The sequence below is a fragment of the Primulina tabacum genome, chromosome 9 (assembly GCF_025594145.1).
Source record: "Primulina tabacum isolate GXHZ01 chromosome 9, ASM2559414v2, whole genome shotgun sequence".
In the NCBI taxonomy this organism is placed as follows: Eukaryota; Viridiplantae; Streptophyta; class Magnoliopsida; order Lamiales; family Gesneriaceae; genus Primulina; species Primulina tabacum.
This window is the reverse complement of record NC_134558.1, coordinates 2,801,610-2,828,004: the sequence shown is the minus strand read 5'-3', so window position 1 is coordinate 2,828,004 and position 26,395 is coordinate 2,801,610. Positions and strand designations below refer to the sequence as shown.

Below are 26,395 nucleotides of genomic sequence, written 5' to 3'. Positions count from 1 at the left end.
CCTAGAGATAGAAGGGTGACGTAGGAGTAATTTAAATCTCCGAACATCCAGAAACAATCCTTGCGTATTTTATTTCAGTTTTGTATTCTATCTTTCAGTCAGTTACTTTCCGCAACTACTTTAGTTTAACTGATTGTCATTGACCAACAAGATTCCGAGAATCGGTTTGTCACCAAACTGAACTCAAAATTCGAAAAGATCAGTTTTAATTGTGAGTGTTTATTCAACCCCCCCTTCTAAACACTCTTGATACATTAATCGATTCTATCAAGTGGTATCAGAGCGGTTGAATCTTGTTCTTGAATACTTTTGATCTATAAACTTGCTAGCATGACTTCATTCAACAAAATTCCTATGTTCTCCAGAGAAGAATTTGACGATTGGAAAATCAGAATGCAGGCTCATTTAGCTGCACAAGATGATGACATGTGGTATGTCATAACTGATGGGCCCATGAAGATTCTAAAAAAAATACAGCAGTTGCCATAACAGAAGGGACACTGCAAAGAATAGAAAAGCCTAGAGATTAATGGACAACTGAAGATAAAAGAAAATCAAATCTTGATAATGTGGCTAAAGACATTCTGTACAAAACGCTGGACAAAGTAACCTTTAACAAGATAAAGATGTATAAGATAGCCAAAAAAATTTGGGAGAAGCTGATCCAGCTGTATGAAGGAAATGATCAAACCAAAGAAAATAAACTTTCTGTTGCTGTTCAAAAGTTTGATAACATCAAAATGAAAGCAGGAGAATCAATGCACGAGTATGATGAAAGAGTAAGCAGTATCATCAATGAGTTAAATGCACTTGGAAAAGTGTATACCCACAAAGAGATTGCACTGAAGGTAATGAGAGGTCTTCCCAAGGAATGGGATGTCAAGACCATGGCAATGAGGGAGTCCAAAGATCTGAACCAGATTGAACTTCATGATCTGTTTGCTGATTTAAAGGCTTATGAATTTGAGCTGCAGACCAGAGAAGGAGAACCATCTACCCCTGCAGCCACAACTGCTCTAGCTGCTGTCAGAACAGAACCAATCAGTTCAGTCGAGAAATCTGTTGATCAGTTGAGCAATGATGCTATGTCATTGTTCATCAAAAAATTTGGAAGGTTCATGAGAAAGAATCAAGGAAACTTCCAGAAGCCATACCAAAGAAACAGCTCCAAGGATGAATCAAATGCCTGCTACAACTGTGGCAAATCAGGTCACTTTATTGCTGATTGTCCTAAACCCAAGAAGGACAGTCAAGGCTCAACTGATAGAAAAAAGAAATCATATGAGCACAAAAGAAGACCCAAGGAAGATAAGAAGTCCTTCAGAAAGAAACATGAGGTACTCTTAGCTGAAGAGAACAAATCTAAATGGGCAGAAACTGACAGTGAGGAGTCAGAGCCAGAAAGCTCATGCAGCTCCAGTGATGATGAGGAAGTCAAGTGCTTGATGGCTAATAATGCAGAAGAAGAATCATCTAGCCAACAGATATTTGATTTCAGCTCAACTGATTTCACACGAGAAGAACTCATTCTAACACTACATGACATGGTAAATGAGTATCAAAAGCTTGCATCATCATTTGAAAAAATCAAAGTGAAGCAAACTGATCCCACAGACAATAAAACCAAAACTGATGAATCAGTTGATGGGTTGAGTATAAAAAGGGAAATTGCTGAGCTAAAAGCAGAAAGAGACAAAAATCAGTCATTAATCCAGAAGTTGACTCTTGAAAACTCAAAACAGACTGGGCTCATTCAGTCTTGGAACAAGTCATCTACTGCACTGAATGAGATGCATAATTCACAAAAATCAGTTTCTGATAAAACTGGTTTAGGGCAAGGAGAAATATATCCAAATGATAATCAACCAAAGCTAAAAATAGACAAAGGAAAATACATTCACTTTGTCAAATCAGCAGTGATACAAGAACAAATTGAGCCCAGTAAACTGATTGATCAACCTACTGAGAATATGAACAAGGCTAGAAGATATGGGATTGGTTATAGTCAAAAATTCTCAACTGATTCACAAAGTCAGTCGTCAAAGAGGTTTCACAAGTACTATTCGAATAGCTATTTCAATTACTATAACTGCAAGCCAGTTCAGAAGAGATATAGACTGAACAATCAGTTGAATAAAGCTAAAACACATATTGTACCATCTGTACACTACACACCAAGCACACAAAAGCCGAGAAAAATCATTTGGAATACAGCTACTGGAAAGTCTGTTAGACTAATCCAAGTGTGGGTTCCTAAGAGACTAATCAGTTCAGGACCCAAATAGATATGGGTACCAAGTTATATTATGTGTGTGATTGCAGGTAACAGGTACAAACAAGAGCTCAATATGGTATTTGGACATTGGATGTTCGCGACATATGACAGGAGATGCAAGTTTGTTATCTCAACTGATCAAATACAGTGGTACAAACATCAGTTTCGGGGACAATTCCAAAGGTAGAACTGTGGGTAAGGGTAAGCTTATCCATGGTAACTTTACTTTTAAAGATGTTCTATTAGTAGAAAACCTGAAGTATAACTTGATTAACATCAGTCAGTTATGCGACAGTGGATTCTAAGTACAATTTGACAAAAATTCATGTTCAGTCAAAACTTCAACTGATAAAATCATACTAGAGATGAATGGACAACTGAAGATAAAAGAAAATCAAATCTTGATAATGTGGCTAAAGACATTCTGTACAAAACGCTGGACAAAGTAACCTTTAACAAGATAAAGATGTATAAGATAGCCAAAAAAATTTGGGAGAAGCTGATCCAGCTGTATGAAGGAAATGATCAAACCAAAGAAAATAAACTTTCTGTTGCTGTTCAAAAGTTTGATAACATCAAAATGAAAGCAGGAGAATCAATGCACGAGTATGATGAAAGAGTAAGCAGTATCATCAATGAGTTAAATGCACTTGGAAAAGTGTATACCCACAAAGAGATTGCACTGAAGGTAATGAGAGGTCTTCCCAAGGAATGGGATGTCAAGACCATGGCAATGAGGGAGTCCAAAGATCTGAACCAGATTGAACTTCATGATCTGTTTGCTGATTTAAAGGCTTATGAATTTGAGCTGCAGACCAGAGAAGGAGAACCATCTACCCCTGCAGCCACAACTGCTCTAGCTGCTGTCAGAACAGAACCAATCAGTTCAGTCGAGAAATCTGTTGATCAGTTGAGCAATGATGCTATGTCATTGTTCATCAAAAAATTTGGAAGGTTCATGAGAAAGAATCAAGGAAACTTCCAGAAGCCATACCAAAGAAACAGCTCCAAGGATGAATCAAATGCCTGCTACAACTGTGGCAAATCAGGTCACTTTATTGCTGATTGTCCTAAACCCAAGAAGGACAGTCAAGGCTCAACTGATAGAAAAAAGAAATCATATGAGCACAAAAGAAGACCCAAGGAAGATAAGAAGTCCTTCAGAAAGAAACATGAGGTACTCTTAGCTGAAGAGAACAAATCTAAATGGGCAGAAACTGACAGTGAGGAGTCAGAGCCAGAAAGCTCATGCAGCTCCAGTGATGATGAGGAAGTCAAGTGCTTGATGGCTAATAATGCAGAAGAAGAATCATCTAGCCAACAGATATTTGATTTCAGCTCAACTGATTTCACACGAGAAGAACTCATTCTAACACTACATGACATGGTAAATGAGTATCAAAAGCTTGCATCATCATTTGAAAAAATCAAAGTGAAGCAAACTGATCCCACAGACAATAAAACCAAAACTGATGAATCAGTTGATGGGTTGAGTATAAAAAGGGAAATTGCTGAGCTAAAAGCAGAAAGAGACAAAAATCAGTCATTAATCCAGAAGTTGACTCTTGAAAACTCAAAACAGACTGGGCTCATTCAGTCTTGGAACAAGTCATCTACTGCACTGAATGAGATGCATAATTCACAAAAATCAGTTTCTGATAAAACTGGTTTAGGGCAAGGAGAAATATATCCAAATGATAATCAACCAAAGCTAAAAATAGACAAAGGAAAATACATTCACTTTGTCAAATCAGCAGTGATACAAGAACAAATTGAGCCCAGTAAACTGATTGATCAACCTACTGAGAATATGAACAAGGCTAGAAGATATGGGATTGGTTATAGTCAAAAATTCTCAACTGATTCACAAAGTCAGTCGTCAAAGAGGTTTCACAAGTACTATTCGAATAGCTATTTCAATTACTATAACTGCAAGCCAGTTCAGAAGAGATATAGACTGAACAATCAGTTGAATAAAGCTAAAACACATATTGTACCATCTGTACACTACACACCAAGCACACAAAAGCCGAGAAAAATCATTTGGAATACAGCTACTGGAAAGTCTGTTAGACTAATCCAAGTGTGGGTTCCTAAGAGACTAATCAGTTCAGGACCCAAATAGATATGGGTACCAAGTTATATTATGTGTGTGATTGCAGGTAACAGGTACAAACAAGAGCTCAATATGGTATTTGGACATTGGATGTTCGCGACATATGACAGGAGATGCAAGTTTGTTATCTCAACTGATCAAATACAGTGGTACAAACATCAGTTTCGGGGACAATTCCAAAGGTAGAACTGTGGGTAAGGGTAAGCTTATCCATGGTAACTTTACTTTTAAAGATGTTCTATTAGTAGAAAACCTGAAGTATAACTTGATTAACATCAGTCAGTTATGCGACAGTGGATTCTAAGTACAATTTGACAAAAATTCATGTTCAGTCAAAACTTCAACTGATAAAATCATACTAACTGGCAAACATTGTGGAAACACATATAAAGTCAGTTGGAATAATCAAACTTATGCACCAGTTTGTTTTATTGCTTCCAAATCATCTAAAAACTGGTTGTGGCATAAGAGACTAAGTCATTTAAACTTTAAATCCATTGCCTATCTGAGTAAACATGAACTTGTAACTAGTTTGCCCAAAATAGACTTTTCAAAAGAAAAACTTTGCTCAGCATGTCAGTATGGTAAACAAGTACGATCCTCTTTTAAAAACAAGGGCTGTAAATCTTCATCCCGATGCTTAGAATTGTTGCACATGGATCTCTTTGGTCCTATACCAGTCATGAGCTTAGGGGGAATGAAATACACTTGGTAGTCGTAGATGATTTTTCAAGATTTACTTGGGTTATTTTTCTCAAATCTAAAGACCATACTGCTCCACAACTAATAAAGCTCTTCAAAAGACTTTTAAATGAAAAATCAATTGGAATTGATCGAATCAGATCTGATCGAGGAACTGAATTCATCAATCAAACTCTTTCAAATTTCCTAGAAAATGCTGGAATTAAGCATGAGCTCTCATCAGCCAGAACTCCTCAGCAAAATGGTGTAGCTGAGAGGAGAAATCGGACCCTTAAAGAAGCTGCTAGAACGATGCTTGCTGATTCTGGTATTTCTCAAAGATTTTGGGCAGAGGAAGTAAACACTGCGTGTTACACTCAGAACAGATCAATGATTAATAAGAATCATATGAAAACACCATATGAGATCTGGCATGGAAGAAAAAGTATAATTACTTATTTCAAAATATTCGGATGCAGATGTTTTGTTCTTGATAATGGTAAAAATTATTTAAAAGCGTTTGATGCTAAATCTGCAGAAGGAATATTTCTTGGATACTCATCAGTTAGTATAGCTTATAGAGTCTTCAACAAGAAAACCCTAAATGTTGAAGAATCTGCTCATGTTGATTTCGATGAAACTGAACTAACTGATAAGCCAACTGATCAAGTTGATCTAGTTGATCGATTTACAGATATCAGTTTGGAAGATGATGACAAAAATGAAAGTCATGGCAATCAAAACATACTTCAAACACCTGAACCAGAAGTACTGGACCAATCAGATGTGCAGGAAGTCGTTGCTGTTGATCAGTTGATACAGCATAATGATAACATTCAAATACCAGTTGACGAAGCACCAACTGGGACTGAAAACTGTGTTCAGTTACCAACTGAAGAAATTGCTGATACAACAAATATTGAGTACAGATGGAGAAAATCACATCAACCTGAACTGGTAATAGGAAATCCATCTGCTCCAGTAAGAACTCGCAATCAAATGCTAAATTTATTTATCTATTCAGCTTTTGTTTCACAACTAGAACCGAAGAAAACTGATGAAGCTCTTGCTGATACTAACTGGGTAAATGCAATGCAAGAAAAGCTAAATCAGTTCACTTATAACAATGTCTGGAACTTAGTTCCAAGACCAATTTCAAAAACTATTATAGGTACAAAATGGGTATACAGAAATAAACTCAACGAGGATGGTTCAGTTGTGCGCAATAAAGCGAGACTGGTAGCACAAGGATATAGGCAAGAAGAAGGAATTGATTATGACGAAACATATGCACCAGTTGCAAGACTGGAAGCTATCAGAATATTCCTTGCATATGCTTCATTCAAGAACTTCAAAGTCTATCAAATGGATGTAAAAAGTGCATTCCTAAATGGCTAGTTGCAAGAGAAGTATATATTGAACAACCTCCAGGTTTTGTAAATCACAACTTTCCTGATCATGTATATCATTTGAACAAAGCCTTATATGGTCTTAAACAAGCTCCCAGAGCTTGGTACGAAACTCTCTCAAAATTTCTAATTGATCATGATTTTTCTGTTAGATCAGTTGATAAGACCTTGTTCAAATTTACTAAGAATGATCACATTTTATTAGTTCAAATTTATGTTGATGATATCATATTTGGGTCAACTAACCCCAAATTATGCGAGAAATTTGCTAAGTTGATGCAGGAAAAGTTCGAAATGAGCATGATGGGTGAACTGACATTCTTTCTTGGACTGCAAGTAAAGCAACTGGAGACTGGTATATTCATCAGTCAGACTAAATATACAAAGGAGCTGCTGAAGAAATTTGGCATGGAATCTTGTTCAGCTGCAAATACTCCAATGAGCTCATCAGTAAAATTGGACACTGATCAAGGGGGAATATCAGTTGAGGCGACATTATATCGAGGTTTAATAGGTTCATTGTTGTACCTAACTGCCAGTCGTCTTGATATTGTATTTGCTGTCTGTATGTGTGCTAGATATCAAGCAAATCCTAAGCAATCACATTTCTCAGCTGCTAAAAGAATTTTGAGATATCTTAAGGGTACACAAAATGTTGGGTTATGGTATTCTAAAAACTCTACTTTTAATTTAGTTGGATATTCAGATGTAGATTATGCAGGATGTAAGCTTGATCGTAAAAGTACAAGTGGATTTTGTCAGTTTCTAGGAGACAGACTGATCTCTTGGTTCAGCAAAAAGCAGACATCCATAGCTACATCAACAACTGAAACAGAATATCTTGCTGCTGGTAGTTGTTGTGCACAACTGATCTGGATCCAGCAACAACTGAGAGATTATGGAGTAATTACAAATGAATCGCCCATATTTTGTGACAATACGAGCACAATTGCCATCACCTATAATCCAGTTCTTCACTCAAGGAACAAGCATATAGATGTCAGGCACCACTTCATTAGAGATCATGCTTTGAAGAAGGACATTAGACTGGAGTATATTTCAACTGAACAACAAGCAGCTGACATCTTCACCAAACCATTACCCGAGACTAAGTTTTTTTACTTTCGCAATATTCTTGGTTTAATTGACTTGTCTTAAAATTATTATTGATGTTGCTTTACTAATAAAATTACTTGCAGAAATTAAGAACCATAACATTGCTTGTAACAGAACATTGTCATCAACCAGACAGATGACATTAAATGTTGAAGAAACCAAAGAGTCTCAAGTCAACCGAATCGTTTATCTCATTTACCCAGGCTTCTTATTTATCAGTTGGTCATTATCAACTGATGTCAGTTTGTCATTCATTACTTAATGCTTAACTGATTTCAGTTCATAGTCAACTTATATAAGTTAGTCTTTCACCAGTTCATTTTTTTAAATTCGCAATTCATATATAACAACTGATGAAATTTATTATTTGCAGGAAAGAGAAAAACAAAAATTAAGCTTATATAAATACTTCATTCAATCATAAACGTTTGCACGGATTACATCATCATATTTTTCCTCTACATCAATTATCCACATTTTCAACCAAGTGGATAAAGGTGAGGTAGATGTCTTGACAAAGCTATGAGAAACAGCTATGCGATTAAGGATTTTCAGTTCCTTTCTAAGCATTAGCTGATAGATATGACCATCCTTAAAGATGTCCACCCACACAGCTATGTTCAAGTGCTCCCGCACTTTTCTCAACTCTGCCATCAGCTCGGGAGTGGTAGCCTCTCCAGTATTATACAGGAACTCAAGCTTCTGTAACTTTTCCCAATAGTGAAGACTCTCATAGAAGACTCTTCTATCACAGCCTTCCTAGTCTCCAGAGCAAACGGCAAAGCACTCGAGCTACTCGTATCTGCCATTCTTTTTGTCTTGAATATCTTCACCAATATGACTGAAACTAACCGTGTTACTTCTATTTATAGCCGAAAATCATGGAAGCTGAAGGGTCGTCGACGTTTCAGCAAACGATAATCTTTCTGACCTTTAAATCTATTTTATATCGTCGCTTTAATTATTCTATGCACTGATTAAGGGGGAATAATGGTTTCAAGAGGTTAACTGAGAAGACAAATGTTAGTAAACTCTCAACTGAAAGGACACAGTCTTACAACTGATCGTTCAGTTGGGTATTTCACTAATCTTCTCATATAAGTTAACTAATTAACCATAATATATTCCAAATCAATTGACATGACTGTCTGCTATCTAATGATGAATCTCATTTTGAAAACGTGGAAGCATTTGAACCTTTTAAATTGTACACACGCTTACAGCACACGTACACACGTTTTTATTCAAAATTTTGAATGGACTGACACGTGTCCAAAATTTGAACAATCACGAACAAATGTACTATGCCCGCTTCAATTCATTTTTTTTTTCTTACGAATACAATCATTTCCTAAGAACACACTAATTCCAGAACTTATCTTTTATGAATTTCAGATCGTTTTATCTTTCGAAATGACGAATCAAATCCCAGCTAACATGTTGAACGCTATGGCCATTGATTTTGACTCAGTTTTATCAGTTCAAGAAGAAGAAGTTAAGAACGTCTTTCTGAAGATTGAATCTGCTGGTCTCAGGATGTTTTTGGGACAATCTTCGCAGGAGATATACCCCAAGGAAGTAAATGAATTCTATCTTAAGGGGTTTGTCACTACTGATGGAAGTATCTCTGTAACTGTCAATGATCAGCAGTTGATCCTATCTGAAGAGGCCTTCGAAGAAATTTTCTCTTTGCCAACTGATGGGTACGTCAGCTTCTCTGAAGTCAAAACATCTGACATTGAGGAAATGCAATCTTTGCTGTCAGCTGATAGGCGGAAAATCAAAGTTTCCGATCCAAAGAAAGAGCTAAAATCAGATATTCAATTATTAGCAGACATTGTGGCGAAGGGCATATTAGCTAAGGCTGGCTCTTATGCTGCCCTTACTCTTGAAAAATTCCAAGTGATGACCATCATCATGGGAGAAAAGAAAGCTAACTGGAGGCATATTATTTTCAATATTCTAAAGAATATGCTTCAATCTACCAAACAATCAAGAGGCTTTGCTATTTCAATCAGTTATCTTCTGAAACTAAAGGGATTGGTAGCTGACAATGCTGGAAAATCATCAAAGTTCAAGGTATTCACTGCCAAGAACATCTTGCCGCCAAAGACCAAACTGGACATTTCTCCCAAACAGTTTTTGAAAACCAAACAGGAGGTTGGGACGCAACCACCTGCTCCAACACCAGTCAAGAAGGTCAAAACTTTGGCCTTACTGAAGACTGCAAAACAAAAACTGATTATCAGTGAATCAGATTCGGAGAAAACTCCTTCTCCTAAGCTTGTCAAGAGACCGAGGACGCAAAGAACTAAACCAATAACAGCGGTGGAATTCATTCCAACTGAGAGATTGACTCAATCACCTGCCCAACAGCCTATTCAGGCTATCCCTTTGCAGGTTGTTCGACCTGATGATTCAGCTACTGAAGAAAAGGCACCCGCTAAAGTAAGAGCTCCCTTGACTCATGTAAATCGCCCTACCATTTTGTCTCCGGCCAGATCTAAAGGCGTGATATTGAGGGAACAAGTGGACACCACTCACTCTGGTTTGGATATTCCTCACATTCTCACTACTGAAAAAGGAAAGGGCAAGCTAGTTGAAGAGCCAAGACCATCTAATGCCATCCAAACTCACATTGACCTGGTTTGGGAACATGTAAATGCATTTGCCACATCAAAACTAAAATCTTTTGATAGTTGGAAGAGTTTTAGGACTGAGATTTTTGCCAAAGAGCTGAATCACAAATCCCAACTGAAAAAGTTTATTAAACTTGAAGCGATTGTGTTGAATATATTCAAAGCTGCTACTATTGCCCAGGCATTGGAGAGGCAAAAATATTTCTTTGATCAAATTCGAGCCAAAAAGCTTACTAGAATGGTTGAAAAGCTGAAATCCAACTACAATCCCATAGGTCCATCTGCCTATCATGATAGAGCTGTGTTCACCCAACTGGACTCAGATCTTAGTGGCCTACAAAGGAAAATCAGATTTTGGGAACAGGATCAGGAATTGGTTCTTCCTGAAAAATCATCATGTTCAAAAACAGAAGAAGATACATTCTCCTCCCAGCAGAAAGAGCCATCTCCACAACCGGTTGCTGAAGAACCACAATCATCTGCTGATAAACAATTGTACTCCGAGGCTGAATTAACTTTTGCCAATATTGATGAAATCATTCAGATAGTAGCCCTAGAAGCTCAGCTAGAAGCAATACATTCTGAATCAGTTGCTCCTTCAACTGAGAAACCAGAACAAGAGGTTCAAATATCATCTGAAGAACCAGTTGAGCCTCTTGTTGCTGAAAAATTAATTCAGCAACAAATATCTGCTGAAACTGAAGAACAATCTAAAGTGCCCATCCAAACTTCAGAAAAAAAACTAACTGAATCGGAGGAAACTCAATTAATCATTGAAAATTTTCCACCTGAAGAGCAAGCCCCAGATTTGGAGCAAGAACAACAAGAAGCACAAATGTTTACAACTCAGACTGCAGAAGAAGTCATTGCATCAGAAGTTCCTGATCTTACAACTGCTGAAACTGAAGTCCAGAACATTATTTTAGTAATTTCTGATCAAGCTTCTAAAGATCAAACACAGGGAACATCTAATCAGTCACCTCCTCTTCAATCCACAGATGTGGATCTTGTCCTTGAAGAAATCCAGAATATGAAGAACAATATGCAGCAGATGATTACTGAAATCAAGAAAATTCAATCCACACAATTGGCTCATACTGTCAAATTGGATTCTTCAAATGAATTTGATTCAGCAAAACTGAAAGCCATTCAAGCAAACATGGAGTCTCTTACCCGAACTGTGCTTGAGATGAAAAATAACAGAGGTTTGGCTGAGAGTCTCTCCATCACTCAAGACGTTATCAGCAAACGAGTTGAGCGATTGGAAATTTCTGTTTCTAATAAGATGGAATTGATGCAGACTCTTTTACAATCTGTTGTCTCAAGTATCTCCTCAGATGTCAAAATTCTTTCCACTGACGTTCGAAGAGTATCTGAGAAGATGGATTTGTTTGACAAAAAGGGGGAAGAGATCAGAGAGATTCTAGAACAACAAAAGAAATCTTCTCGTTGAAGAAAAATCTCTACAGATTCGTGTAGTCCATTATTCAGTTGATCAATCTCTTATTCTATCTACAATGAGTTCAGACGTTCAGTTATTATTTACTTAGTTTTGTCAAACACCATAAAAGGGGAAATTGTTGGAAACTAAATTCCGGCGTTTGACAAAATATGAACCAACTGATACGCGAAATTCAGCAACTGGACTTAACAACTGAAATCAGCTGATAAAGAAAACTGATCAGTTGGAAACCGATCAGTTGATACATTCAGCCGTATGCTTTTAAGCTAAGCATCCTTCAACTGAACATGTCTCGGAAAAGAACATTCAACAGACAAAGAGACATAGAAGACTGCAACTGAATATGAAACGCCGCACTTCAATCAATACAGTTTAGAACAACGCATTTCGGCTAAAGCAGTTAAGACGCCGCATTACAATAAATGAAGCAAACAATACCCAAGAAATAATGAAGTGGCAATCAACGGATACAAAGATTCAAATATATCTCAAGTTACCGTTGGAATAGAAGCTTATAAATATGACAGAAGAACAGCTGAAGAAAAAAAAGATCATTCCATTCAAAGCTTGCTGTTACTCTGCCAAAATCTTAGCTCACTCTTACTTGATTTATTCGTAGCAGTCAAGGCTAAAATTTGAGCTTACTAGCACTTTGTAATAATAGTTAAATTAGATAGTGCTAAGATCAGTTACGCACTGAGAACATTCTGTAATACTAAGAGTTTCAGTTTTTGGCAATGATAAGTCCAAACTGAAGTGGGTCAGTACAAATCTTGTATTCGATCAAAGTCTTTTAGTGGAAATCCTATCCTTGAGATAGAAGGGGTGACGTAGGAGTAATTTAAATCTCCGAACATCCAGAAACAATCCTTGCGTATTTTATTTCAGTTTTGTATTCTATCTTTCAGTCAGTTACTTTCCGCAACTACTTTAGTTTAACTGATTGTCATTGACCAACAAGATTCCGAAAATCAGTTTGTCACCAAACTGAACTCAAAATTCGAAAAGATCAGTTTTAATTGTGAGTGTTTATTCAAACCTCCCTTCTAAACAATCTTGATACATTAATCGATTCTATCAAGTTGGAGACACCACTGATTGCTTGAAGAAGTATACTGTTGTCAAAGAATTAAGCGAGCTTTCCTTGATTAATTTGTTGCAGTTGTTGAAAATATTTTTTCATTTCAACTAAAATCATTCTCTTTGAATGCACATGCATAGTTGTGGCCACCAGTGACTAGAGCGGTCATTCCTTTGAGTGACCATCTTTGGTCTCGAATGAGCAAGAAATTTTCTTGGCTAATTCCCCTATTTATTTCTTTAAAAAAATTATAATTCAAAATGCTAGTATTGAATGACATATAACAAGGCATGTACAACCATTTATTTATAGTGTATAGTGAAAGGGTGTTGGCTCCATTGAATTTTTTTCCTTGGATATACACGACAAATATTTGAACTAAATGATTATTTTCGGGTAATACGACAACAAGCAACTGGAGTAACAATTACTGGCAGCTCTAACAGAATCTCATCAGTTAATGTAAGTGCAACTAAACCTTTTACATTTATTTTTGTGAGTTGGATATGTTTCAATTTTTTAATCTTTTTCTCAAGTCCATAAAGTACTCAACAAACAAACACATGTTATTGTAAAAGGCGAAAGAAACTTCGTAACTATGTCTAATTTGAGAGCTTCATTGGATGATCAAAGAAAAAAAACACCGATAGAATCAAGTGGATCTCGTTCGATGAAAGATTTCGGAAAGGAAATGGGTACTGGATCATCATCAAAACCTTGAAAAATCAATCAGAAACATGATGTTAAAATATTATTGGATGGTTTTGGAACTAGTGGTTGATGACATGTTATCTTGTTTTGTTGGATTCTAAATTTTATAGAAGTAGTGGTTGTGCACATGTTATTTATTCTTTGTTGCATTTTAATGGTTGTGGAAGTAAATGTTGTGGTTATGAAATTAGAAGCTTTAAGGAATCATTGAGTTGTTTTTTTTTCCTGGAATGGTTCTGTTTGACTTTTCTTAATGCATTTTTTTTCTTGGAATGGTATGCATCTTCCTTCTTCTTTTTTTCTTTTTCATGGAATGGTTCTCTATTTTCTTAATCCTTCGTCTGGCATTTCTTTCCTTATAAAGCAGTAAGTAGCTGCAGATTCTTAGAACTATATAAAAAAAAAGGAAATAGAAAACCATAATTAAAGCTTCCACCAGTAACAATTTGAAAAAATAATGAAAATCAAAAATTGGACACAAAGAATGACCAATCACAGTTGCAAACACAAGATGAATATTAAACATCTTACTCAAGTAAATGTTAAAGACAGATTGTTGCATTCTTAATTCAAATCCCATAATCCAAAAAACAAAATTTAGTTTTTACACAAGTGCAACATAATCGAAAATGATAGAAACACATGCATCATCACTCTCCTCCTTCTCTTATTTCCTTTCCTCACTTAGATGTGCCTCATTAGCTGCGGCACCAACAGAAACAATAACTACTCTATTTATCTTCATCAAGGTGTAGAGACTCTAGTATTTCATTGAGCTCTTTAGATAACTCTTCCATTTTCAATGCATTTTTGCGATTCTAACGTTCCAATTCCATTTGAGCATCTACTAAGTGGGCTATTCTTTCATACTCTTTTGGTTTTCTACTCGAACTTGCATCAGATGTTGAACTTGAACATTTTGCCTCGTTAGAGTTATAAGTAGCAGCTCCAGCAGATTGTTTCTTCATATACTCATTAAATGATTTCAATGCCTCTTCTCTAGTCCAATAAGATTTGTGAGAAGCTCCACTGTATTTATTCACTTGCACTTGTGCCTCCTCCCAATTGTCGTAAACAACGAGTTTTCGTCCAACAAATACAACATATATTTTCCTCTACATTAAATAAGAAATTTCAAATTTTAAAAATAATTCATAAACTAAACATGATAATCACATAAGCAAATCACATGGAAAGTTACAAAATACACAGTAAACTTGTAATAAAATAATCATGCTAGTAATCTGTTGAAAAATTTCGCAAAAACCAAAAAGTAAATATAACTAAGTAGGAAAATTACATAAAACTACACCAAATAAAATAAATCCAAGCATGATACTTATGCTACCAGGATGTGCCTAACAAATTAGAAAAACATTGATAAACCACCTTCGAAATTTATATTCCAAAATGTTGAGATACAGTAGATACATATATATTCCATTTATCATTTATAGACATGTCAAAATGGGTTGGCGGGGCGGGCCAACCCGCCACCCGCTGCAACCCGCCTTTAGCCGGGGTGGGGCGGGCCAGCCCGCCATTTTGGCGGGCCTCTAAATGGTCAACCCAGTCCAACCCACCTTGGGCCGCGGGTTAGGCGGGCCGACCCGTTTATTTTTTCAAGAAAAAAATTCTAAACATATTTCAGTCAAATAGTTTCATAAAATAATTAAAAACATTGAAATAAGAAATTAAGAAAGCATACAACATAATCCATAAAAAATAAAGTGTTTAAATCAAACATGAAGATTGAGACATGGAAAAGAACATAAAGTCGAGAAAAGAAACGGTTGTAAATTTGAAAAAAAAATTATGTCTTCAACAATACACATAATTAGCAAACCTCCATTGGGTCCACAAAATTTCACTACAACTCGTCGGACTTCAAACGAAACCACTCTTGGGTTCACAAACAACTGCTATGCTTAAAAATTATTTTAAGATTCATGAATAAAATTTACATGAATTTTTTCCCTTTTGTTTTCTTTATGTATATCTGTAAATTTCTCTTTTTTTATTTTCTTTATGTATATTTGTTGTAGGAGTAAATTATCAATAAATTTGTTCTAAGAGTAAATTATCAATATATTTGTTCTAAGACATGGAGGCGCATAAAACTTATTCCAATTTTTATATAAAACTTAAAACTTAAAAATATAAAATTTTATCATAATTTGGCGGGTCAGCCCGCCCCGTTTGGGCTCGACCCGTCTTGGGCCGCAACCCAAACGGGCTCAACCCATTTGGCCCGCCTCCAAACGGGCTGCTATTTTATCAACCCAACCCGTTCAATTTTTATAGTTGGGCGGGCCGACCCGACGGGCCTAACCCAATTTGACAAGTCTAACCATTTAGGATCAACTCATATCCACTTCAAAATTACCTAAAAGTTCACAAAATAAGAATGCTGCGAACATACTAATCGAGAAGTTACAACAAAATCATGTAAAATAATGAAAAGCCTTTACCATGACAGATGTTTTAGTAGATTGAATCTGGAATTGCTAAATTTTCTTCGAGTTCACCGTGGGTTTGGAATTAGGGTTGTAAAGGTGGGGAGTATGGGTTGTAGAGATAGAGAGTAAAATGAAAAGGAGTAATCGGTTGCCTTCACAAAAAAATGATCATGTGAGAAGCATATGATGTGGGTCAACGTTAATCTTAACATCAAGATAACGATAGGGACCAATTTAGAAAAATTTTGAAAACTTAAAAGATTAATTAAGCAGTCAAAAATAAAAAGGAACTGAAATAAAAAAAAAACAGTAAACAAATAAAGACGAAAATGGATATTATCGTTTTATCATATTTAGCTGATGCATTGGGGTTGGAGATATTGTATTTTGGATCGAATGAGCAAAATTACGTATTTCAATATGCCGCCGTTCTACTCGTGCTTCTCTTCTCTTTAAATTTCTCTCTCTACACGGCCCATATAACAGCGGCGCGTAGCCTTCACTTGCGTGGAAGGCAAATGGCCTCGCTAAAAACTGCTGGAGTTCAAGCGGGTTGTGCTTTAGTAAGTGTCCGCCGGTGGGCGCACACAGTGACTAAACCACCGCCTTTGGGAGCCGCCATCGCCCACTTGATCAGCCCCACGTCGCTGCCATTGGTTTTTCCCGAAAATATAGACGACAATGTCAAGAGTGGAGCTGAAGAATTGCCTAATTTACCTTCGTTCGCTGGGTCTATGGAACTCATGGCCGTCCCCAAAAAGAAGGTCAATCTCTTGATTGTTTATGCGTGTAGATTTAATCGATCGCGTGTTTTCGAATTGATAACTTCAATTGATAGTTTTCCAAGCTCATTTCTCGTGTATGATCGATCTGTCCTACATTAGGGTTAGGGTTTATTAGAGAAATTCGTTATTGATATATCTAAGACGTGTGTGAGACGGTCTCGTATTTAGTGAGTCAGATCTTATTTGAGTCCTCTGTTAAAAAGTATTATTTTTTATGCTAATAATATTACTTTTTATTGTGAATATCGGTAGGTTGACCATCTCACATATAAATCACTATACAACGGTTATTGTGTAAACTATTTAGAGGAAGATGATTTTTTTGTATATTTTGGTATCCGAAGACTGCAGTGCTCTCCAAAGCTCGGGCATTTGATGAACTGTTCCACCGTATGGTGTTTTTATGCAATCTCTTTTTGGGTGTTTTTGTTATGTTTTGTTTTGAGAATTAGAGAAGACCATTTTGAACAACACAATGTTGACAAAATTTCCGAATGCAATTACGAAGTCATTTTACCTTCTCTATCTTAGTTATTCCACTGCCAGCTTTTCCTTCTAATATTTTTATCAATATAGTTAAGAATATGTGATAAATTTGAGACCTTGCATTCATCAATCTAATGCGAATTGCAATAGCTTGCTTTAGTCGAGGAATTATTTCTCACGGAAGCCCCTCCCTGTTACCAAACTTTTTCTTGTGCTAATGCAACTAAATCTTGAAGGGTTTGAGTTATTTTTCTAAATATAGTTTGCTCCAGAATTCTTTCTTCTCTGTTGGAATATATATTTTGATGTGGACCGGTTTTCTATTCTGAAATGTTATGAAAGTGGGCACTGAAATTTAAGTTGCGGATTCTGTTTCATGCCATAATTTTTTTTCTGTTTCTGATCCTTCACTAGAATTGCTTTCAGAGCCCCTAAATTGAAAATTGTCATCGGTGACCCAAATTAGTCAATTGTGATCATTTTGGATTATTTGTTAACCATTAGTGAAAAGCATCTTGCAGGTTTCTCGACATAAGAAAGGCATAAGAAATGGACCAAAAGCTTTGAAACCTGTTCCAGTTATAGTTCGTTGCAGGTAAGTTGTTTTGTTTTTGTTGAAGTTGTAGGTCGTAAAAGCTCGAGCCCATGGGAGATTGAACAACCAATTACTGTATGTTTAATACACCCCCTCATGTGCAAGTTGGAGCGGAGTGTATTAGTGCAACTTGGTTGGTTGTTATGCACAAAGGCCATCAAGACCAACTTCATGAAATATGTCTTGCACTCACTGCTCTTGAACTTTTGATTTCCTTGCTGTGATATCATGTTGAATCGGCTTTTCTCTAAAGATCGAGCTTATGGGAGTCTGTACAGTCAATTGTTTATATTTAATATGTTTCAGTTACGCAAAATGAAACGTTGGAAATTAATGGTATGAGAAATCTAAAAATTATGATAGATTTCAAATTCACTTAATAATGGAAGTAGTTGAAATTCATTCTATTTTGTGTAGCTAATGTGTAAATAAAAAAATTATGCATTTAGGATTTCATCTATTGTTTCATTCTTAACAATAAAAATATAATTGAAATCCAATAATTTCAAATCTACCCATCCAAATGCAACCTAAGTTCTTTGTGAAATTTATGTATCTCGGCAGGGCTTGTGGTCGGGTGAAGCTACCGCACTTCTTTTGTTGCAGCGGGATGAAGCCAAGTCCTGGTGACCAATGTGACTGAGCCTGTTTTCGTGTCCTGTCATCTTTCTTACCTGATTAGAGCGGAATCCGGCATACAGGCTTTAGTAATTCAGGAAATTAGATCTATTGAGCAGGTGCTCGATTGAATTGTAACTCTTTGGGACCTTGTGGTGGCTAAGCGCCTCTCTTTTTTCTTTTTTTAGAGTGAAATTTTGAAGGAATTTTCATTTTAAAGGTATCTGATTTTTGAAACCATGGCCACGTATAGGGATGTAAACGAATCAAACCGTTCGTGAGCTATTCGAAGCTCGATTCGATAAAAGCTCGTTTCAGCTCATTTAATGAGGCTCGTTAAGATAAACAAACCAAACTCAAACTTTACAGTATTCGGATCGTTAGCTCGTGAACATTTTCGTTGGTAAGTTCATGAGTAATCTTTTAGATGAAAAAATAATAGTTTTGATATTTGATTTATTGATTTTACATATTATTTATAAAATATATAGAAAAATCTATTAAATTTATTTATTATAATAAATTTACAAATTTTAATAAGAATAATATATTTTTCTTTAAATATATAATTTATTTTTTAATTAATTTAATGAAAATTTAAATGTATAATTCATATTTATTAAGCTCGTTTAGGCTCGATAAAGGCTTGAATAAACTCGTAAGTTATGCATATATTCGTTAAATAAAGCTCGAGCTCGGCTCGATTATAAACAAACAAAGCTCAAACATTCAAGAGTTCGGTTCGACTCGACTCGATTACATCCCTAACCACATAGAGTTGGTATTGGGGTAATCGGACTTTGCCCTCTCTTTCTCAAATTTTTTGTGTTTATGTAACTATATCTATATATGGGGGAAAAAATCTATGAAAGCCAATTTTTTATATAAACAAAAAAAAAGTGGTGTTGTGTTAACACACTTTTTATGATATATATGATAACATGTCCAAAAAACAGTATATAGATAAAGATTTAATCTTCTTAAATTTTTAAATTTAAAATCGTCTCTTCTTTATAAGTAGGTCTCTTGTAAGACGGTATTACGAATTTTTATTTGTGAGATTGGTCAACCTTACTGATATTCACAATAAAAAATAATATTTTTTTATGGATGAACCAAATAAAAGATCTGTCACAAAATATGACCCGTGAAACTGTCTCACACAATTTTTGCCTTCCTTCATTATTCCATTTTTTGGACTCCATTATTTATTTTGCTCAACTAATTTGTCCACAATTTACTTTGGGAAAATCTATTCTTGTGTATTATCGGTCTCGCAAATCTGATAACTCGGAACCAAAATTTAGAAATAAATAATGTTTATAGCACAAGAAATTACATAGCCTCGTGATACTTCAATATTAACACAAACATTGATCAACTTCTGGGTTGGAAAGGTAGACAGTCACTCTATTGCGTCAGTTGTTTCCGATCCGGAATAGTCTGGTAGTTCTTGCTACTCATTCCCTCCTAGCAGCAGAATCTAAACTTCTAATCATTCCTACTCGTGTGATTCTATTCGTCTTTATCCTCATCTTCGTCGTAATTGAAAGGTAATGGAACTGAATTGAATGCACGAAATTTGCCAACGTTGTTCAGATGTTCATTCTCCAGCCTGCAAATCAAAGAAAAATACGAACACCAGACATCTTCAGTAGTGTTCTTTAAGTGGAAAGTTGATTTAGAACCTCATTTCGAAAGAGAACGAGAACAAATGATTAATGAACTCTCTATTTCATGAAGTGCATGATTATTAGAATGGGGTACAAATTAAAATCATAACAGTACATATTAGAATCGAGCCAACTTATGATTTGTACTTTATTGAATCATATGTAAAAACAATTTTTATTTTAATAATATTTTACGGTTTTATTCAATTATGTCAATTATTTTACATGTATACACATGTAAGCTGCATAGATAAAGACTTTGAATATATAATAGATATCATGAAATCTGTCTTGTAACGTGATATCATGAAAATCATTAGCAAGAGTACCGTATATTCTAAACATGTTCTTAGCCGAATCGGTCGCCTAAAATAAGGATAAAAGTCGCTTAACCTTGAGACTAACATCTGTAATGTAAACTTCATGTTTCATTAGCAAGGGCATGGAGATATCCGTTCATACAGATGAGTGATCATTCGATGATGTACTGAACAACCATCCCTCAAACTTTTCAAATGGTTATCATTTATCGAGTGGAAAAGTCAGTGGTTATGGTTGTACACCATTAGTCCTTTGACCCGGGACAACATAGAGGCTCTGCATACTAGCACTGCACTTTGACTCATTTACCAACTCCATTGACGGTCATTAAGTGACAACGTTAGGTGTAGATTCGAAATATATAGGAGTCAATGCATTGTAGTCGGATATTCAACTTTCGTCTACGGGTGAATATATCTTATGTGATATGATGAGTTAATAATGCAAGAAATCTCTGACATAGTAAGACATGCGCAATTTGGAAAAATGTTTCCTTAGTTGCATATATCATGTCACAATTATTACTCAAGGATATATCACATCGTTGTCGAATTCATTTGCAACTCTCGATATACCAATAGTTGTAGATTCAATCAAGATATATTAGTTGAAGGGACTGTATTGTAAGGTTATTGCAAACATTATCAGTGATACTTAGGGGATCATGAAACGATGCTGCTGGACGCTCTTACCATGAACCGATAAGTGCAATCAGACTTTAATTCTGACATTCTTGATCAATGAATTGATCAAAATAATATGGCTAATTATGGTAAGCCCGAAGAATAATAAATGTTATTATGAATCATATGAGGTTGTGAACCAACGGCTAGCTGTATCTCTGAACCATTGAGGGTCACACAAGAATTGAATTCTGTGTTCCCGTAGACATAGACAAATTTAAGAAGATGAATTTGGCGACTGTAGTTTGATGGAGATCAAACAGATTGCTTGTAAAGGATTTTATAAGTAGATTTTATGTAACGAAAGTCGTGGAAGTTAGCTTAACTGCTAATCAAGTGAGTAGAGCGGAACTATTTGTTTTGATGAAAGAGTTCACAAAACTGACATATGGCAAAATGGATATGTGAAAATTTTGATCTTCAAAATTTTCAATTTTCATTATATGAACGAGATTTGTACTCTCAACACATCAACGTTGTCTAATCGTCAATCATGGTTATAATGAGTTCACAACTATTTATTTAATAAATTTAGAATATACTAATTAAATAATAATATTAGCAGTGGTGACTATTAAGTACAAAGTTTTCATGGAATATAATAAGAGGAGCTAGAATGATTAACTAACAATTAATTAAGAAATTAAATTCATATGTCTATACATACATATATATATATTTATATGTATATAGATATACGTGCATAGAGGTTTTAAAATATATATATACATACATATATGGAGATATAATATATATCATGCTTTGTTAATAGTTGACTTTACATGACATATACAATATTTGGATTTTAATTAATAAATGCCAACAAAAAAAAAATTAAACTTTGGTTCGAAAAAATTATATTATAACATAACCTACCTGAAAAAGTTCCAGATACAACGACGAACGATCTCTAAAATCGCGACTAGCGCAATCATCATCTGTGTATGCAAGGAAAAGATTTTGAAGTTCAGCACAGTTTGCATCCAAGCCAATCTTAACAACACATTCAACACCTGCAATAAGAGAAAATACACCCGTTAGCTCGAAGTCGTTTATATTTTTACCCAGCTGGAATCTAGAGAATTAAGAACCCGGTAAAGCTCAATTCTTGAATCTTACTACTGCTGCATAGTATACACTTATGTGCGGAACAAGTAGCTTGTCTCTCAAGAACCGATTCTTAGAGTTTCGTTGGAAAAGTCCCCAGTCGAAAACGATGTCCCAATACGTGCTAACAATCGTTGCACCAATTGAAGTTATCCAGGCAACAATCTTCCAACTGTTTGCTCTACTGAGGGTGTATGCTGTTCTGGTAGAGACCGCAACAATGATTGAGAAATATTTCAACCCATTGTAGCCTTGCATGATGTCTCCCTCATCATATAGGCGACGTAGACACTGAGAAATCAAGAAACTCGTGTTAGATTTTATATAGCGCATAGCATAAAACATAGGGTTGATTCTATATAATTCTATATGGTTGAATTATACACCTGAAGGAATCGCCACCAGAACGGTAGAGCGGCTATAATGTACGAGAACGTGTTGAAAATGTCGCTGTCGCCACAGCTGTTTAGCCTGTGTTTATAGTCTCCCCAACCGTAGTAACAAATATAAAACTCGAAACTTCTCAGTGCTTCAGCCTGACTACTAATCTGGTCTGCTAATAAGAAGTCTGGTAGTGTAACCTGAAAGAAATTGGTAAAGAAATAGGCCGATTGATATCGTATACAGTTTCAAGAATATATTGGCAAAAATATGATACCTCGCTTACCTTGTATAGAGGAGAAAATAGACAATGAAACAGGGAGACGAGCAGGAAGAAACGACTTGAACGGTAAATAATGTTGAAAGGGCATAGCATAATGACAACTAAAAGCTGCAATAAAAAGGGAACATCAGATTGAGCAAGGGCCATTAAAAGGTTGAATAGCTATTGTTGATTGGAAGCGAGGTTTTTTTACCCCTACGAGCCCGAGAGGAAGAAGCTCGGTTATGGCTTTATATTCTTTTGTGACTGGATTCATTTCCATGTCCAAATTAGCAAGTACACAAGCTAGAGCTAGCACACTTATACAGAAACCGACTAGTAAAATCTCATTGTATCCTAGTTCGGTTCCTTGCTTGAAGCCGAATATGAACGAGTAATTGACTCGGTACCGCCTCCAGAAGTATATGTTTCCAGCATACAACACAAGGTGGAGTACAATGAAGCCAAACAAACTGCAAAGAAAAGTTTTTTACTTTACCATAAAGCGATGGAAAGTTGCAAGAAAATTGTATAAATATTCTTTAGTTTGGTGCAGAATTTGAAATCAAGAAAATGGATAGCAGTATATATATAAGGGCTCACCTGTAAAGAGGAAACATGGTTTCCATGTAGAGAACCTTGCCTTCTTTATCGAGAATTTTACGTGTACGAATGATTAATATTAACGCTATTATAAGAGCAAATGTGCAGCCTACAAGAAATCCTGCAATTTTATGAAACAATAGGAATGTGAGTGACAATCCAAAATCACCATAAAATTTTCATTTCCGAAAGTATGAAGTACTTCATGATTCAACACATTACGTACCCATCGAGAATGTCACTCTATGCTTTTCTCTTTTGGTCTTTGGTCTCAGAATATTTATCCCTTTACTACGATTCGAATTCGTGAAATGCTTGATGAAAATAACTTCGACCCGTTCCATCAATTTGTTGACCTAGGGGTTTCAAAGATAACCTATCTCAAATTTCACATTTCTTATATGTTTTTAGAGAATCAACGACTCTTATTAATGAAAATGATGAATAAATTAAGCTTACCTCATCTGAGCTTCCGAGGTAGGAATTGTCGACCATTTTCATATACAATTTGGATGCATTTCTTGAAGCAGTCTAACAAATATAGAACAAGCTCAGATGTATTAGTATTTATATATGTTCGACTCCTTTAATTAGTTGACATGCATAATAAAACTAAAAGAAATTAATTCTTGACAGATGATATACCTTGTCGTATTTCTTCATGATCTTTGAAAAGGCCAAAATATTGAGAAAACTGTTACATATATGAAGTTCATAAGTTAATCTTTCATTTGAAAACCAATAGTGATTAAGGGTAAATTTAGAACATGTATTCATCATCTAATCTACCTGTAGCTTTTTAGAAGCCTCAGCTTGTTGTAGAATTCGACGAAAGCCTTCTTAAGCTGTGCTTCTGCTTTCCTCAAATTATCCTTACTAAACTTTAAGTCAGTCTGATTAGGAATGTTGAGAAATCCTTTAATAGTCGAACGAGGGGTTCCTTGTGGTGTGTTGAACTTTACATATTGCAGTATCTCTAAAGGTGCCGGCCTTTTAGCTCTAGCACCATTTTGTGTATCTTCTTGAATCTGTGAGCTTGTCGATATCCTTTTCATCTCCTTGTTTTCTTTACAATCACCATGACTCGATTCATCGGAGAGCCCTCCGCTTCTTGAACTTTCCTCGTCTTTTACATCCATTGGAACCCTTTCTGCATAAAAAATAAGCAAACATTTCTGTTTAAGTACCATGCATAGGAGATATTTATAACACGGGGATAATAAACTTACTGCTAGCTCGAACTGCAGATGGAGCAGTAGCAAACAATTCAGCTCTAGAAGCTGCAACATCCGAAGCGAGCTGCCTAGTCTCCTCCACGCTGTTCGTCCATCCTTCCGGATGCTCCACCTTAACTCGGAAAGCAACTAAAGCCTCCATTTGCTTATTCAAAGCACCAGCCTCATCCACCACTTCCTTCATCTTTTCCTTGTAAAACTTCAACACCTTATTGAATTCGTCGTCCAATCTCTTGAAATACACCAGCTCGTATTCTCCCCCTTCATCATGCACATTGAGAAACGTTGTCTCCGCAGAATCACCGAACTCGTTCACAAGAATGACCTGGTTTTCGATGTCGGGGGGGCTGTGGTTTCGAGGGGAATGATGCACCATATGTGTCAGGCCACTGAAGGCCCGATAAAGGGTGGCATTTCGTTTCAGGCCATGCGGCCTGTGTGGGGCGGGACGGTTCCTTTGCTTGAAGAGATGGATCTCTTTTAGCAAAGATTTCATCGAACCATAGTTCATGTATGCTTCTTGCCATTCCGGCACCATCTGCGATGCTAATTCTTTACCAAACTTCATCTTCTTTTCGAAAAAAAAAAATGGTTAATATCTTCGTTATATGATCAGGAAATTAGATTTTCGCTACCACCAAAAGATTGAGTAATAATTTCAATGGGGATGTTCGGAAGAACAGATATTTCTTACACAAACTAGACCTTTGTGTTGTGCATGAGATATCTCTGTATATATAGAAACACTCACAGGAAATGAAGAAGCTCTAAAGCATCCTTGTTTGACCACTTTAACTTGATTATCCAGAAGATCGTTAACAGAAGATCAGAAATATTATATTTTAATTTCATGAAAACTTTGATCTAGATGAGTTGTATGAACAATTCAAAAGTTTCCAAATATTTAATAGCACGCACTGTTTTAGTTGATATTTGAATTTCCTTTGGTTGACGGTACGGTCTTTCAGGTCTTTCGACATCACACATGACACGTATATGGTTCTTTTTTTTTTTTTTAAATCATAATGTTGTATTTTTCTCCAACTTTTGTCAATCATTTTTTTTTTTTAAATCATAATGTTGTATTTTTCTCCAACTTTTGTCAATCAAAAGATGTGTTTTTCTTTATCAAACTAACATGAAAAATAAGGGGTTTTATCATAGTATCATCTTTTTCTGAAACTTTTACAATTTAACATTTTTTTATGTTTTAAAATTTTTTTTATTAACCGCTCGAACCGATTTGCACCGTACCATTTTTCCTAATATTTTATAAAAGCCGCGATTAAAAATAGTAATCGCAAATCACATCGTATACGCGGTTCAGTTATCTTTTTTATCAAGAACCGCACCAAAACGCACTGCCTAAACCGCTTGTCATAATATTTGGCCTAGAATTATAATAACTTGTAAATAACATATTCAATTAAAAAAGTCGTCATTCATTATATACCAACTCTCTTCAAAATTATTATTCCTACAAAGAAAACTTATCTTCTTCTTAATTATTCTATATATTAGTCTTATATTAGAGTATTTATTTCTTTTACCATAATATTTTGTTTGAAGTTTGAAAGTAAAAATAAAAATAAAAATAGTATAAATGTCATTTTTGTTGTGAGTGTGTTGTGTTTTTAAATTATTGTTTTATTTTTGAATCTTGATTATTGTTTTATCCAGTTTTATCTTTGTATGAT

General features: G+C 35.5%; 2 protein-coding genes and 1 long non-coding RNA gene across 3 annotated transcripts; 1 reads left to right on the top strand and 2 right to left on the bottom strand.

The window, feature by feature from the left end:
• Positions 1-16,329: 16,329 nt before the first annotated feature.
• On the top strand, positions 16,330-18,652 carry LOC142504548 (uncharacterized). The gene is made up of 3 exons (XM_075617396.1): positions 16,330-16,713; positions 17,742-17,815; positions 18,380-18,652. Exons 1-3 carry the CDS (start codon positions 16,468-16,470, stop codon positions 18,456-18,458), a joined length of 399 nt encoding a protein of 132 aa, XP_075473511.1. The 5' UTR covers positions 16,330-16,467; the 3' UTR covers positions 18,459-18,652.
• On the bottom strand, positions 16,835-17,735 carry LOC142504549 (uncharacterized). Its single transcript, XR_012804245.1, has 2 exons — positions 16,993-17,735; positions 16,835-16,870 (listed from the first exon to the last, which is right to left on the bottom strand). It is a non-coding gene; the product is annotated as an uncharacterized LOC142504549 (long non-coding RNA).
• Positions 18,653-19,852: 1,200 nt separating the features above from the next.
• On the bottom strand, positions 19,853-25,266 carry LOC142556432 (phosphate transporter PHO1 homolog 3-like). Its single transcript, XM_075667894.1, has 12 exons — positions 24,693-25,266; positions 24,253-24,613; positions 24,109-24,157; positions 23,923-23,994; positions 23,690-23,819; positions 23,464-23,584; positions 23,075-23,333; positions 22,885-22,989; positions 22,604-22,798; positions 22,230-22,508; positions 21,987-22,123; positions 19,853-20,048 (listed from the first exon to the last, which is right to left on the bottom strand). The coding sequence occupies exons 1-12, from the start codon at positions 25,264-25,266 to the stop codon at positions 19,949-19,951; spliced, it is 2,382 nt and encodes a 793-aa protein (XP_075524009.1). The 3' UTR covers positions 19,853-19,948.
• Between the last annotated feature and the right edge of the window lie 1,129 nt (positions 25,267-26,395).

Coding starts and splice junctions, on each gene's coding strand:
- LOC142504548 (XM_075617396.1), top strand. CDS start 16,468: ATGGCCTCGCTAAAAACTGCTGGAGTTCAAGCGGGTTGTGCTTTAGTA. Junction 16,714..17,741: donor TGGCCGTCCCCAAAAAGAAG/GTCAATCTCTTG, acceptor AGCATCTTGCAG/GTTTCTCGACATAAGAAAGG. Junction 17,816..18,379: donor CCAGTTATAGTTCGTTGCAG/GTAAGTTGTTTT, acceptor GTATCTCGGCAG/GGCTTGTGGTCGGGTGAAGC.
- LOC142556432 (XM_075667894.1), bottom strand. CDS start 25,266: ATGAAGTTTGGTAAAGAATTAGCATCGCAGATGGTGCCGGAATGGCAA. Junction 23,585..23,689: donor TAGAGTGACATTCTCGATGG/GTACGTAATGTG, acceptor ATAAAATTGCAG/GATTTCTTGTAGGCTGCACA. Junction 23,334..23,463: donor ACCATGTTTCCTCTTTACAG/GTGAGCCCTTAT, acceptor TTTTCTTTGCAG/TTTGTTTGGCTTCATTGTAC.